Genomic DNA, 15,166 nt, shown 5'->3' on the forward strand with positions numbered 1-15,166 from the left:
CCTCCTCGTGTCCTCCTCATGTCCTCCCTCGTGTCCTCCTCGTGTCTTCCCTCATGTTTGCCTTGTGTCCTCCTCGTGTCCTCCTCATGTCCTCCCTCGTGTCCTCCTCGTGTCTTCCCTCATGTTTGCCTTGTGTCCTCCCTCGTGTCCTCCTCATGTCCTCCCTCGTGTCCTCCTCATGTCCTCCCTCGTGTCCTCCTCGTGTCTTCCCTCATGTTTGCCTTGTGTCCTCCTCGTGTCCTCCTCATGTCCTCCCTCGTGTCCTCCTCGTGTCTTCCCTCATGTTTGCCTTGTGTCCTCCCTCGTGTCCTCCTCATGTCCTCCCTCGTGTCCTCCTCGTGTCTTCCCTCATGTTTGCCTTGTGTCCTCCCTCGTGTCCTCCTCATGTCCTCCCTCGTGTCCTCCTCATGTCCTCCCTCGTGTCCTCCTCGTGTCTTCCCTCATGTTTGCCTTGTGTCCTCCTCGTGTCCTCCTCATGTCCTCCCTCGTGTCCTCCTCGTGTCTTCCCTCATGTTTGCCTTGTGTCCTCCCTCGTGTCCTCCTCATGTCCTCCCTCGTGTCCTCCTCGTGTCTTCCCTCATGTTTGCCTTGTGTCCTCCTCGTGTCCTCCTCATGTCCTCCCTCGTGTCCTCCTCGTGTCTTCCCTCATGTTTGCCTTGTGTCCTCCCTCGTGTCCTCCTCATGTCCTCCCTCGTGTCCTCCTCGTGTCTTCCCTCATGTTTGCCTTGTGTCCTCCCTCGTGTCCTCCTCATGTCCTCCCTCGTGTCCTCCTCGTGTCTTCCCTCATGTTTGCCTTGTGTCCTCCTCATGTCCTCCCTCGTGTATCCCTGGGGACATCCATCGTCTTTCTTTCCAGGTTTACTTTGTTTGTCCCTCATAGTCTGTACTCGCCGCTCGTCTTCTGAGCCTCTGCGGCCCCTCCTTGTTTCCTCTGTGGCCCCTCTCACGGTTTGCGGGGTCTCTGCTGTTCACATAGAATATATTTCTGACACATGAAGTGACGGCATTTGTGCTTCCAGGATCCGATGTCAGCGAGCGTGAGCAGCGCGGTGATGATCCACTACGATCAGTCCCGATATCACAGCGACATGGGGAGCAGGTTTCATGCTGCGCAGGTATCTACCTCCTCTACAGCAGGGTTCCCCAACTCCAGTCCTCAAGGCCCACCAACAGGTCATGTTTTCAGGATTTCCTTAGTATTACACAGGTGATAATTGCATCACCTGCACAGGCAATATTTCCATCACCTGTGCAATACTAAGGAAATCCTGAAAACATGACCTGTTGGTGGGCCTTGAGGACTGGAGTTGGGGAACCCTGCTCTACAGCATACAGAGGCACTAATACTAATGCACGTGCCCGTGGTATCCCCTCTACCGCATACAGAGGCGCTTACACTAATGCACATGCCCGTGGTATCCCCCTCTACCGCATACAGAGGCGCTAATACTAATGCACGTGTCCTTGGTATCCTCCTCTACAGCATACAGAGGCGCTAATACTAATGCACGTGCCCGTGGTATCCCCCTCTACAGCATACAGAGGCGCTTACACTAATGCACATGCCCGTGGTATCCCCCTCTACAGCATACAGAGGTGCTAATACTAATGCATGTGCCCGTGGTATCCCCTCTACCGCATACAGAGGCACTTACACTAATGCACACGCCCGTGGTATCCCCCGCTACCGCATACAGAGGCGCTAATACTAATGCACACCCTATACTGTATATAGAGGTGCTAATATTGACACACGTGCCTATGGTATCACCCTCTACCGCATACAGAGGCGCTAATACTAATGCACGTGCCCGTGGTATCCCCCGCTACCGCATACAGAGGCTAATACTAATGCACTTGCCTGTGGTATCCCCCTCTACCACATACAGAGGCGCTAATACTAATGCACGTGCCCATGGTATCCTCCTCTACAGCATACAGAGGCGCTAATACTAATGCACATGCCAGTGGTATCACCCTCTACCGGATACAGAGGCGCTAATACTAATGCATGTGTCCCTGGTATCAACCTCTAACCCATACAGAGGCGCAAATACTAACGCACAAGTCTATGGTATCACCCTTTACCACATACAGAGGCGCTAATACTAACGCACACCCCATACTGTATACAGAGGCGCTAATACTTACACACGTGCCTATGGTATCACCCTCTATCACATACAGAGGCGCTAATACTACCGCACATGTCCCTGGTATCCCCCTCTACCACACACGGAGGCGCTAATACTAATGCACATGCCCCTGCTACCATTCATCACACCCATTGCAGGTTTTGGAGCGTGCGGATGCTGGTCTGCAGCGGTGACCTTCCTGTGGTGTCACCACCGTGTGTGTCCATAACAAGTGTCCTCTTGTCTCCAGGTGGTGACACAGGTGGAGTTCCTGGTGGTCCCGGATCACACCATGTACATTGTGGGGGGCACAGTCGGAGGTGTGATCGTGCTCATACTTCTCTCCATCCTTCTCTATAAGGTGAGAAGGTGACGGACGTCCGCAGAGTAATATGTCGCTGTAAAGCATCAATGTGGTGTATACTGCACAGCACACGGCCCATCCTAAACCATCTGCGGGGTATGATGTCACACCAGAGGCTGCCGCAGTGTATGATGTCACACCAGAGGCTGCCGCAGTGTATGATGTCACACCAGAGGCTGCCGCGGTGTATGATGTCACACCAGAGGCTGCCGCAGTGTATGATGTCACACCAGAGGCTGCCGCGGTGTATGATGTCACACCAGAGGCTGCCGCAGTGTATGATGTCACACCAGAGGCTGCCGCAGTGTATGATGTCACACCAGAGGCTGCCGCAGTGTATGATGTCACACCAGAGGCTGCCGCGGTGTATGATGTCACACCAGAGGCTGCCGCAGTGTATGATGTCACACCAGAGGCTGCCGCAGTGTATGATGTCACACCAGAGGCTGCCGCGGTGTATGATGTCACACCAGAGGCTGCCGCAGTGTATGATGTCACACCAGAGGCTGCCGCAGTGTATGATGTCACACCAGAGGCTGCCGCGGTGTATGATGTCACACCAGAGGCTGCCGCAGTGTATGATGTCACACCAGAGGCTGCCACGGTGTATGATGTCACACCAGAGGCTGCCGCGGTGTATGATGTATTATACGGGGGGTGCGGTGTATGATGTATTATACGGGGGGTGCGGTGTATGATGTATTATACAGGGGGTGCGGTGTATGATGTATTATACGGGGGGTGCGGTGTGTGATGTATTATACGGGGGGTGCGGTGTGTGATGTATTATACGGGGGGTGCGGTGTGTGATGTATTATACGGGGGGTGCGGTGTATGATGTATTATACGGGGGGTGCGGTGTATGATGTATTATACGGGGGGTGCGGTGTATGATGTATTATACGGGGGGTGCGGTGTATGATGTATTATACGGGGGGTGCGGTGTATGATGTATTATACGGGGGGTGCGGTGTGTGATGTATTATACGGGGGGTGCGGTGTGTGATGTATTATACGGGGGGTGCGGCGTATGATGTATTATACGGGGGGTGCGGCGTATGATGTATTATACGGGGGGTGCGGCGTATGATGTATTATACGGGGGGTGCGGTGTATGATGTATTATACGGGGGGTGCGGCGTATGATGTATTATACGGGGGGTGCGGCGTGTGATGTATTATACGGGGGGTGCGGCGTGTGATGTATTATACGGGGGGTGCGGCGTGTGATGTATTATACGGGGGGTGCGGCGTATGATGTATTATACGGGGGGTGCGGCGTATGATGTATTATACGGGGGGTGCGGCGTATGATGTATTATACGGGGGGTGCGGCGTATGATGTATTATACGGGGGGTGCGGCGTATGATGTATTATACGGGGGGTGCGGTGTATGATGTATTATACGGGGGGTGCGGTGTATGATGTATTATACGGGGGGTGCGGTGTATGATGTATTATACGGGGGGTGCGGTGTATGATGTATTATACGGGGGGTGCGGTGTGTGATGTATTATACGGGGGGTGCGGTGTGTGATGTATTATACGGGGGGTGCGGTGTATGATGTATTATACGGGGGGTGCGGTGTGTGATGTATTATACGGGGGGTGCGGTGTGTGATGTATTATACGGGGGGTGCGGTGTATGATGTATTATACGGGGGGTGCGGTGTGTGATGTATTATACGGGGGGTGCGGTGTGTGATGTATTATACGGGGGGTGCGGTGTGTGATGTATTATACGGGGGGTGCGGTGTGTGATGTATTATACGGGGGGTGCGGTGTATGATGTATTATACGGGGGGTGCGGCGTATGATGTATTATACGGGGGGTGCGGTGTGTGATGTATTATACGGGGGGTGCGGTGTGTGATGTATTATACGGGGGGTGCGGTGTGTGATGTATTATACGGGGGGTGCGGTGTATGATGTATTATACGGGGGGTGCGGTGTATGATGTATTATACGGGGGGTGCGGTGTGTGATGTATTATACGGGGGGTGCGGTGTGTGATGTATTATACGGGGGGTGCGGTGTGTGATGTATTATACGGGGGGTGCGGTGTGTGATGTATTATACGGGGGGTGCGGTGTGTGATGTATTATACGGGGGGTGCGGTGTGTGATGTATTATACGGGGGGTGCGGTGTGTGATGTATTATACGGGGGGTGCGGTGTGTGATGTATTATACGGGGGGTGCGGTGTGTGATGTATTATACGGGGGGTGCGGTGTATGATGTATTATACGGGGGGTGCGGTGTGTGATGTATTATACGGGGGGTGCGGTGTATGATGTATTATACGGGGGGTGCGGTGTATGATGTATTATACGGGGGGTGCGGTGTATGATGTATTATACGGGGGGTGCGGTGTATGATGTATTATACGGGGGGTGCGGTGTATGATGTATTATACGGGGGGTGCGGTGTATGATGTATTATACGGGGGGTGCGGTGTATGATGTATTATACGGGGGGTGCGGTGTATGATGTATTATACGGGGGGTGCGGTGTGTGATGTATTATACGGGGGGTGCGGTGTGTGATGTATTATACGGGGGGTGCGGTGTGTGATGTATTATACGGGGGGTGCGGTGTATGATGTATTATACGGGGGGTGCGGTGTATGATGTATTATACGGGGGGTGCGGTGTATGATGTATTATACGGGGGGTGCGGTGTATGATGTATTATACGGGGGGTGCGGTGTGTGATGTATTATACGGGGGGTGCGGCGTGTGATGTATTATACGGGGGGTGCGGCGTATGATGTATTATACGGGGGGTGCGGCGTGTGATGTATTATACGGGGGGTGCGGCGTGTGATGTATTATACGGGGGGTGCGGTGTATGATGTATTATACGGGGGGTGCGGTGTGTGATGTATTATACGGGGGGTGCGGTGTATGATGTATTATACGGGGGGTGCGGTGTGTGATGCATTATACGGGGGGTGCGGTGTATGATGTATTATACGGGGGGTGCGGTGTGTGATGTATTATACGGGGGGTGCGGTGTGTGATGTATTATACGGGGGGTGCGGCGTGTGATGTATTATACGGGGGGTGCGGCGTGTGATGTATTATACGGGGGGTGCGGCGTGTGATGCATTATACGGGGGGTGCGGCGTGTGATGCATTATACGGGGGGTGCGGCGTGTGATGTATTATACGGGGGGTGCGGCGTGTGATGTATTATACGGGGGGTGCGGCGTATGATGTATTATACGGGGGGTGCGGCGTGTGATGTATTATACGGGGGGTGCGGTGTGTGATGTATTATACGGGGGGTGCGGTGTATGATGTATTATACGGGGGGTGCGGTGTGTGATGTATTATACGGGGGGTGCGGTGTATGATGTATTATACGGGGGGTGCGGTGTGTGATGCATTATACGGGGGGTGCGGTGTATGATGTATTATACGGGGGGTGCGGTGTGTGATGTATTATACGGGGGGTGCGGTGTGTGATGTATTATACGGGGGGTGCGGTGTATGATGTATTATACGGGGGGTGCGGTGTGTGATGTATTATACGGGGGGTGCGGCGTGTGATGTATTATACGGGGGGTGCGGTGTGTGATGTATTATACGGGGGGTGCGGTGTGTGATGTATTATACGGGGGGTGCGGTGTATGATGTATTATACGGGGGGTGCGGTGTATGATGTATTATACGGGGGGTGCGGTGTGTGATGTATTATACGGGGGGTGCGGTGTGTGATGTATTATACGGGGGGTGCGGTGTATGATGTATTATACGGGGGGTGCGGTGTGTGATGTATTATACGGGGGGTGCGGTGTGTGATGTATTTTTCCTTTCATCATCCATTAGTGCGGTTTCTTCAAGAGGTACAAGGATCGGATGATGGAGAACGTTCCCCCCAGTGATGAGACTGGACATGATCCACTGGAGAATCAGTCAGAGGAGAGTGACAATAAGCAGAAGCTCCTTGAAGATTTCCTGGTGGACCCTCTGCATGGTGTGATGTTTTATGGTGGGATACACGGGCTTGTGGTTATGATGTATAATGTGATGGCGTATTTCCGGCCTCGCTGCACACAGGGCCGCAGACGTGTTGTGGCAATGTCCCTGGGAGTGTGGACATCACGTGTCTTGCTCCTGGATTCGATCCCTTGAGCGGGGGTCTGTGCTCGGCTTCTCTTTCTGCCCGGTCACAGCAGACACCTTTCCTCTGGGGGTTTGGGTTCTGCTATTCTGTCCAGCTAACAGAGCTGTTCATTCACTCTTCACTTTTGGCCTAAACAAAAGCTGCTGGTTGTGTGTGTGATCTGGTGAGGACGGGGCGCAGAAGTGGAGTCTTTCCAAGAGTGGGTGGTGGGACTGTGGAAGGTTCGAGGGATGGAGGAGGAGCTGGGGTGGAGGGGGCCCTGAAATTCCTGGTGGCCGCCCTGTGTGAGCGCAGCTTCTGACTGGCCAGAAGTCACATCACAAGAGCACAATGCAAGTCTATGAGAGCCAGGACAAGGCCAGGACTAGGTCAGAACGAGGTCAGAACGGGGTCAGAACGAGGTCAGAACGGGGTCAGAACGAGGTCAGAATGAGGTCAGAACGAGGTCAGATCGCGGCTTGTATTGAATAGTGACCTGCACGCTGCTCCATGAAACACTGGAGCTGTGGTCACTCTTCACTGGAGACCGGATGAAACCGCCAGAAGGTGAGTATGAGACGGGGGACTTATACTGTAAAGCGCCACTCCAGCCACTCCAGTGGTGCAATGTAAAACACGGCAGTGGTGAATACATGGATGTAAAGGATTCCTTATAAATACATTGGCTTCTCCATATTCTTTGCTCGGAGGTTATGCTGTCAAAAATATTTTTCCAATAATAGATATAATTAGAGGGATTGTCCACTACTAGGACAACCCCTTCTTGAACTAAATGAAGTATTTGATCCCCTACAAACCATTATGAGTTCTGACTGCTACAGACCAGTTAGACATGAACACTTGTCTCCTTCTCCCCCAGCGTCTTACTTATGGTTTTGTAGCCCATTCCAGCTTTGTGCAGGTCTATGATCTTGCCCCTGACATCCTTAGAAAGCTGTTTGGTCTTGCCCATGTTGTAGAGGTCAGAGTCTGGCTGATTAATGGAGTCTGTGGACAGGAGTCTTTTATACAGGTGACTATGTAAGATAACTGTCTATAATGCAGGTAACGAGTTGTTTAGGAGCCAGAACTCATAATGGTGTGTAGGGGATCAAATACTTATTTCCTGTATGTAAGCGGGGCCAATGATGTCAGCACTGATTGGGCGCCAGCATAACAACAACCACCCGGGGGCCCCGGGGAGAGCGAGTGCAGACGCCGCGGGCGTGGAGCCAGCACGGGAGGGGAGTGCAGGTTTTTAATTTTATCGTGGCCGAACACTGAGGTTAAGAATCGGTGGTCCTGGTAGTGGAGAAGCCCTTTAATGCACTTCAGGTCATGACGCCATTTTCCGCTGCTTGAATCCCTGGAATAATTGTATTTTCAGAGCATTTTCCTGCGGACTATCAGACTTCTTCTCCCTCCAGATTTCAGCACCTTTTTCTGATTTTAATTTAGTTTTGATGACCATGTAATCTAATAAATGTCTGCAGTTTCCGCTGATCTTGTACAGTGGTGGCCAAAAGTATTGGCACCCCTGCAATTCTGTCAGATAATACTCAGTTTCTTCCTGACAATGATTGCAATCACAAGTTCTTTGGTATTATTATCTTCATTTAATTTTCTTGCAAGGAAAAAACACAAAAGAGAATGAAGCAAAAATCAAATCATTGATCATTTCACACAAAACTCCAAAAAAGGGCCGGACAAAAGTATTGGCACCCTCAGCCTAATACTTGGTTGCACAACCTTTAGCCAAAATAACTGCGAACAACTGCTTCCGGTAACCGTCAATGAGTTTCTTACAATGCTCTGCTGGAATTGCAGACCATTCTTCTTTGGCAAACTGCTCCAGGTCCCTGATATTTGAAGGGCGCCTTCTCCAAACTGCCATTTTGAGATCTCTCCACAGGTGTTCTATGGGATTCAGGTCTGGACTCATTGCTGGCCACCTTAGAAGTCTCCAGTGCTTTCTCTCAAACCATTTTATAGTGCTTTTGGAAGTGTGTTTTGGGTCATTGTCCTGCTGGAAGACCCATGACCTCTGAGGGAGACCCAGCTTTCTCACACTGGGCCCTACATTATGCTGCAAAATGTGTTGGTAGTCTTCAGACTTCATAATGCCATGCACACGGTCAAGCAGTCCAGTGCCAGAGGCAGCAAAGCAACCCCAAAACATCAGGGAACCTCCGCCATGTTTGACTGTAGGGACCGTGTTCTTTTCTTTGAATGCCTCTTTTTTTCCTGTACACTCTATGTTGATGCTTTTTCCCATCTACTTTTGTCTCATCTGACCAGAGAACATTCTTCCAAAAAGTTTTAGGCTTTCTCAGGTGAGTTTTGGTAAACTCCAGCCTGGCTTTTTTATGTCTCGGGGTAAGAAGTGGGGTCTTCCTGGGTATGATGTTACCATACAGTCCCTTTTCATTCAGACGCCGACGGATAGTACGGGGTGACACTGTTGTACCCTCGGACTGCAGGGCAGCTTGAACTTGTTTGGATGTTAGTCGAGGTTCTTTATCCACCATCCGCACAATCTTGCGTTGAAATCTCTCGTCAATTTTTCTTTTCTGTCCACATCTAGGGAGGTTAGCCACAGTACCATGGGCTTTACACTTCTTGATGACACTGCGCACGGAAGACACAGGAACATTCAGGTCTTTGGAGATGGACTTGTAGCCTTGAGATTGCTCATGCTTCCTCACAATTTGGTTTCTCAAGTCCTCAGACAGTTCTTTGGTCTTCTTTCTTTTCTCCATGCTCAATGTGGTACACACAAGGACACAGGACAGAGGTTGAGTCAACTTTAATCCATGTTAACTGGCTGCAAGTGTGATTTAGTTATTGCCAACACCTGTTAGGTGCCACAGGTAAGTTACAGGTGCTGTTAATTACACCAATTACAGAAGCATCACAGGATTTCTCAAAGGGTGCCAATACTTTTGTCCACCCCCTTTTTTAGGTTTGGTGTGGAATTATATCCAATTTGGCTTTAGGACAATTCTTTTTGTGTTTTTTTCATTGAAGACAAATTAAATGAAGAGAATAAGACCAAAGAATTTGTGATTGCAATCATTTTCAGGAAGAAACTGAGTATTATCTGACAGAATTGCAGGGGTGCCAATACTTTTGGCCACCACTGTAGATCTTTTCTCTGATCTTGTAGATCACTTCTCATGCTCCAGGGTGGGTTGTGCCTGGTAGTTCTGGTAGATTTCATGATGATTAACGTGTCCCCCGATGATATGGGGTCAGTTAGGACGTGTTCTGCTAATAAATCTGCGTTTGTATAAAGCAATAAACACGTTACTTCGTGGTGGAGACAGGACTACAAGGTCATCTCTGGTTGGGAAGCTCCACCGTCCCCTTACCGTCAGGAGCTGCTCATTGTCCTTCTTCAGTTTACGCTCTGAGCTGCGGCCATTTCCATCTCTCCTTCGTACGTGTATTCGGAGAAGGTGAGACCCCCCGGGAGATCCCTTGTAGCCGCCCATCCAGGAATATGGGCTGCGCTGTGTGCTGGTCGGGACCCGTAACCACCTGCAGCATCATCAGCACTTAGACATGGAGGACACGCCGCGCCATTATCGGCTTCTAGAGTCGGGCGAGATTATTTGAGTTCTACTCGAGGTTTACAGAAATCTGTATTTTGCAGAATGCAACATTTTTTTGTATTCTGCTCCTTGTGAATTTAGTAATAGTTTCCAGCTGACCGCCATTCTGCTGAAAGCGTAAAAATCCCCCAACCTAATGCTGAGCACTCGCTTCTCCGGCCGTCTCCGCTGCTCGCCTTCTCCGGCCGTCTCCGCTGCTCGCCTTCTCCGGCCAGCTATGCTGCTCGCCTTCTCCGGCCAGCTATGCTGCTCGCCTTCTCCGGCCACCTCCTCTGCTCGCCTTCTCCGGCCACCTCCTCTGCTCGCCTACTACGGCCACCTCCGCTGCTCGCCTTCTCCGGTCACCTCCGCTGCTCGCCTTCTCCGGTCACCTCCGCTGCTCGCCTTCTCCGGTCACCTCCACAGCTCGCCTTCTCCGGCCACCTCCGCTGCTCGCCTTCTCCGGCCACCTCCGCTGCTCACCTTCTCCAGCCACCTCCGCTGCTCACCTTCTCCGGCCACCTCCGCTGCTCACTTTTTCCAGCCACCTCCGCTGCTCGCCTTCTCCGGCCACCTCCGCTGCTTGCCTGTCCCCATATGGTCCTCAGCACATCTTATTACCTTCAGGCTAGGTCATGAGTTCTGGCTGCGACTAGACTCGGGACCACCCTGCACATGATAGGCTCCAGAGCAGAACATGGGACATTCAATTCCTGGAGAATAAATTCACTGCACATTAAAATTCCTGGTAAAATCTGCAGATTTTAGTGAATTTGAATCTCATCAGATCCGCTCATCTCTATGATCATAACATGGAGGATACAGGAAGAACTGACACAACCTAGAGAGGTCGTACAATCCACTGTAGACGAACGGTAATGGATAACACAGCGCCAGCTGCCACCTGCGTAACACTGTCCCTCCACAGTACAAGCCTGCAGCTGTTGTATACTTCAGGGCTCGGGAGGTTTGGATTATTTGTCCTATTGTAATATTTGATTTTTTTTTTTGCCCCTGATCATCTGTTAGTGCCGTTTCCTGAGGAGTTGGAGTGACCCGACCATACGTGAGCTCCTGGAGGACACCTAACGGAAGGAAACCCCGGTGTGATCACACCGAGCACATCCACTATCTGCCGGCGCAGAGGCCATCTCCTCTGCTCTTCATTACATCAGGCTTTTCACCCTTCCATAAATTCATGGACGGTCCATAACGATAGGAGACATGAAAGTAACGGACGCCTCCAGGGATGGAGGCTGACGATGTGTGAGCGGGTCATCAGGACTATGATTATCAATGCGGATGAGCTTCTATCCGCGTATGGAGACATGTAGAACTTATCTTTATTATACAAAAGAGCTTAGTAAATTGTCCAGAAAATGTCCGTTTGTCGACCCTGAGATGCATCGACACCTCGTTTTATCATTCTAATTAAAAACTGAATCTGAAATGTTTTCTTTTTTTAATCCTTTTAAAATGTTGCATTCTCTGTGCATGACGTGGGGCGGCCATCTTGGTTGACCTGCTGCACAGAGCTGGGACCTCCAGTGCCAGAGCTTTAAAGTAATCAAGACGTGGGAGAAAGAAATACAATTGCTTTACATACTGTGCATCAGGGGGGTGGATGTGCCCTATACAGGTATATGGAGAACGTTGCCACACAAACCCCTGATAAAACCGTTGTGCCGGCGAAACGTCCTGGGAGGCAGTGAATGTTAAATCAGGCATGCTGCAGGTTTCATGACATTATGAAGACGTTGCTGGTTGGAATTGTCCCGATTGTCGTCATATTTGAAGGTAACAACATCTCGGAAAAAAAAAAAATCACATGAGACCGGCGGACAATTCCCTACTGACATCCAACCCGGGCGCGGTACTGCGCGGAGCGTCTACAGAGCTACTGCGGTATAGAGGAGCATTCATTCACATAACTGCCGCAAATCACAATAGCAGAAACTAACATATACAGTGAGAAAGTCTTCACACCCCGTGAACGTTTCCACATTTTTCCCCGTTACACCCGCAAACTTCTATGTATGTTGTTGGGATTTTACGTGTAAAATGTAAAGGAAATGATACGAGGTTTTCTAAATATGTAAAAATAGAAATTCTGAAAATTGTGAGGTGCATTTGTATTCATCCCCTTGAGTCAGTACTTTGTAGGACCACCTTTCGCTGCAGTCTTTTGGGGTCTGTCCAGCTTTGTACATCTAGAGGTGACATTTTTACCCCTTTTTCTTTACACACTCGCTCTCGCTCAGGGTGATTGGATGGAGACGCCTGTGATCAATAATGAATGAATATGCTCTGATCTAAACCCTCCATTGTAGCTCTGGCAGGATGTTGGGGGTTGTTGTTCTGCTGGAAAGTGGTCTCAGGTCTCCTGCAGCCTCTAACAGGTTTTCCTCCAGGATTGCCTTGTATTTAGCTCCATCCATCTTCCCATCACCTGTGACCAGCTTCCCTGCCCCTGCTGAAGAAAAGCCTCCCCACAGCATGAAGCTGTTTCCACCATGTGTGACGGTGGGGATTGTGTTCTCAGGGTGATATGCAGTGTTTGTTTTCTGCCACACATGGGGTTAAATGTAAAACACTAAGAGTTCTTCTTTGGTTTCATTGACCAGAGCCTCTTCTTCCACGTTCTCGCTGTGTCCCCTACATTGCTTTTTTCAAACTGCAAACGAGTCTTATTGGGTTTCAAAAATGTCTTCCTGTCATGCTTCCATAAAGGGCAGATTTGTAGAGTATACAACTAATAGCTGTCCTGTGAACAGATTCTCCCCCCTGAGCTGTGGATCTCTGCAGCTCCTCCACAGTGACCATGGGTCTCTCGGCTGCTCCACTTAGTGCTCTCCTTGGTTGGCATGTCAGTTTTCGGTAGTGGCCATGTCTTGGTAGGTTTGCAGTTGTGCCATACTCTTTCCATTTTTGGATGATGTACTGGACAGAGCTCCATGACATGTTCAGAGCTTGGGCTATTCTTTTACACCCTAACCCTGCTTTCCTCCTTTCCCCCACTTTATCCCTGACCTGTCTGGTGGGCTCCTTGGTTTTCATGATGCTGTTTGATCCCCAATGTTCTCACCAGGGCCGGTGTCAGCACCCGGGCAAGTGCCGGGGCCCTGAGCAGGCGGGGGGGGCACACTTGCCATCGGGCACCCCGCCGCGCTATGGGACCCGTGAGCGGAGGAGAGCGGTGTCAGCGCCCGCTCCCTACCGCTTGCTCAGGGCCCCGGCACCCGGCACAATACTTACCTCTCCCCATGCCTCCGCAGCAGCTCCGGTCTCTTCCGCGTCCTCTGACTGTGACATCTCAGGTCAGAGGGCGCGGTGACGTCTTTCCACCGCGCCCTCTGCTGAGCAGTCACAGTGCAGAGCGGGAAGACGCCGGCGACGCAGAGGAGTCCGGAGTAGCGGCAGCAGGTGAGAAGTGAGGTATTTGATTTTTTTTTTTTTATTGTATGGAGGCATGGGGCATTATATGGTGGGGGAGAGGTGACATCCTGCATGGAGCATTACATGGCGGGGGAGAGGTGACATCCTGCATGGGGCATTATATGGGGGAGAGGTGACATCCTGCATGGGCCATTATATGGGGGAGAGGTGACATCCTGCATGGGGCATTATATGGGGGGAGAGGTGACATCCTGCATGGGCCATTATATGGGGGAGAGGTGACATCCTGCATGGGGCATTATATGGTGGGGGAGAGGTGACATCCTGCATGGGGCATTATATGGGGGGGAGAGGTAACATCCTGCATGGGGCATTATATGGTGGGGGAGAGGTGACATCCTGCATGGGGCATTATATGGGGGAGAGGTGACATCCTGCATGGGGCATTATATGGGGGGGGAGAGGTGACATCCTGCATGAGGCATTATATGGTGGGGGAGAGGTGACATCCTGCATGGAGCATTACATGGCGGGGGAGAGGTGACATCCTGCATGGGGCATTATATGGGGGAGAGGTGACATCCTGCATGGGGCATTATATGGTGGGGAGAGGTGACATCCTGCATGGAGCATTACATGGCGGGGGAGAGGTGACATCCTGCATGGGGCATTATATGGGGGAGAGGTGACATCCTGCATGGGGCATTATATGGTGGGGGAGAGGTGACATCCTGAATGGGGCATTATATGGTGGGGGAGAGGTGACATCCTGCATGGGACATTATATGGGGGAGAGGTGACATCCTGCATGGGGCATTATATGGGGGGGGAGAGGTGACATCCTGCATGAGGCATTATATGGGGGAGAGGTGACATCCTGCATGGGGCATTATAAGGGGGAGAGGTGACATCCTGCATGGGGCATTATATGGGGGGGTGACATCCTGCATGGGGCATTATATGGGGTGAGGTGACATCCTGCATGGGGCATTATATGGGGGAGAGGTGGCATTATATGGGGGGGTGACATCCTGCATGGGCCATTATATGGGAGGGGAAGTGACATCCTGCATGGGGCATTATATGGGGGAGAGGTGACATCCTGCATGGGGCATTATAAGGGGGGAGAGGTGACATCCTGCATGGGGCATTATATGGGGGGTGACATCCTGCATGGGGCATTATATGGGGTGAGATGACATCCTGCATGGGGCATTATATGGGGGAGAGGTGGCATTATATTGGGGGGTGACATCCTGCATGGGCCATTATATGGGGGGGGGAAGTGACATCCTGCATGGGACATTACATGGGGGGAGAGGTGACATCCTGCATGGGGCATTATATGGGGAGAGGTGACATCCTGCATGGGGCATTATATGGGGGGAGAGGTGACATCCGGCATGGGGAATTATATGGGGGAGAGAGGTGACATCCTGCATGGGGCGTTATATGGTGGGGGAGAGGTGACATCCTGCATGGGGCATTATATGGGGGAGGGTGACATCCTGCGTGGGGCATTATATGGGGGGGTAACATCCTGCATGGGGCATTATATGGGGGGTGAC

General features: G+C 51.3%; 1 protein-coding gene across 2 annotated transcripts in view; it reads left to right on the forward strand.

Annotated features, from left to right (window-relative positions):
• ITGAL (integrin subunit alpha L) overlaps positions 1–11,652 on the forward strand; it is a 246,993-nt gene extending 235,341 nt beyond the window's left edge. For both annotated transcript variants that reach the window (XM_073649043.1, XM_073649044.1), the window contains exons 30-33: positions 1,020–1,115; positions 2,386–2,496; positions 6,333–6,495; positions 11,232–11,652. In XM_073649043.1, coding sequence (XP_073505144.1) covers positions 1,020–1,115; positions 2,386–2,496; positions 6,333–6,495; positions 11,232–11,257 — 396 coding nt within the window. In that variant the 3' untranslated portion in view covers positions 11,258–11,652. The remainder of the gene's footprint in view (positions 1–1,019; positions 1,116–2,385; positions 2,497–6,332; positions 6,496–11,231) is intronic.
• Positions 11,653–15,166: the final 3,514 nt, after the last annotated feature.

Source organism: Phyllobates terribilis, unplaced genomic scaffold (assembly GCF_046119375.1).
Source record: "Phyllobates terribilis strain yellow unplaced genomic scaffold, ASM4611937v1 Scaffold_9__5_contigs__length_417890890, whole genome shotgun sequence".
Classification (NCBI taxonomy): Eukaryota; Metazoa; Chordata; class Amphibia; order Anura; family Dendrobatidae; genus Phyllobates; species Phyllobates terribilis.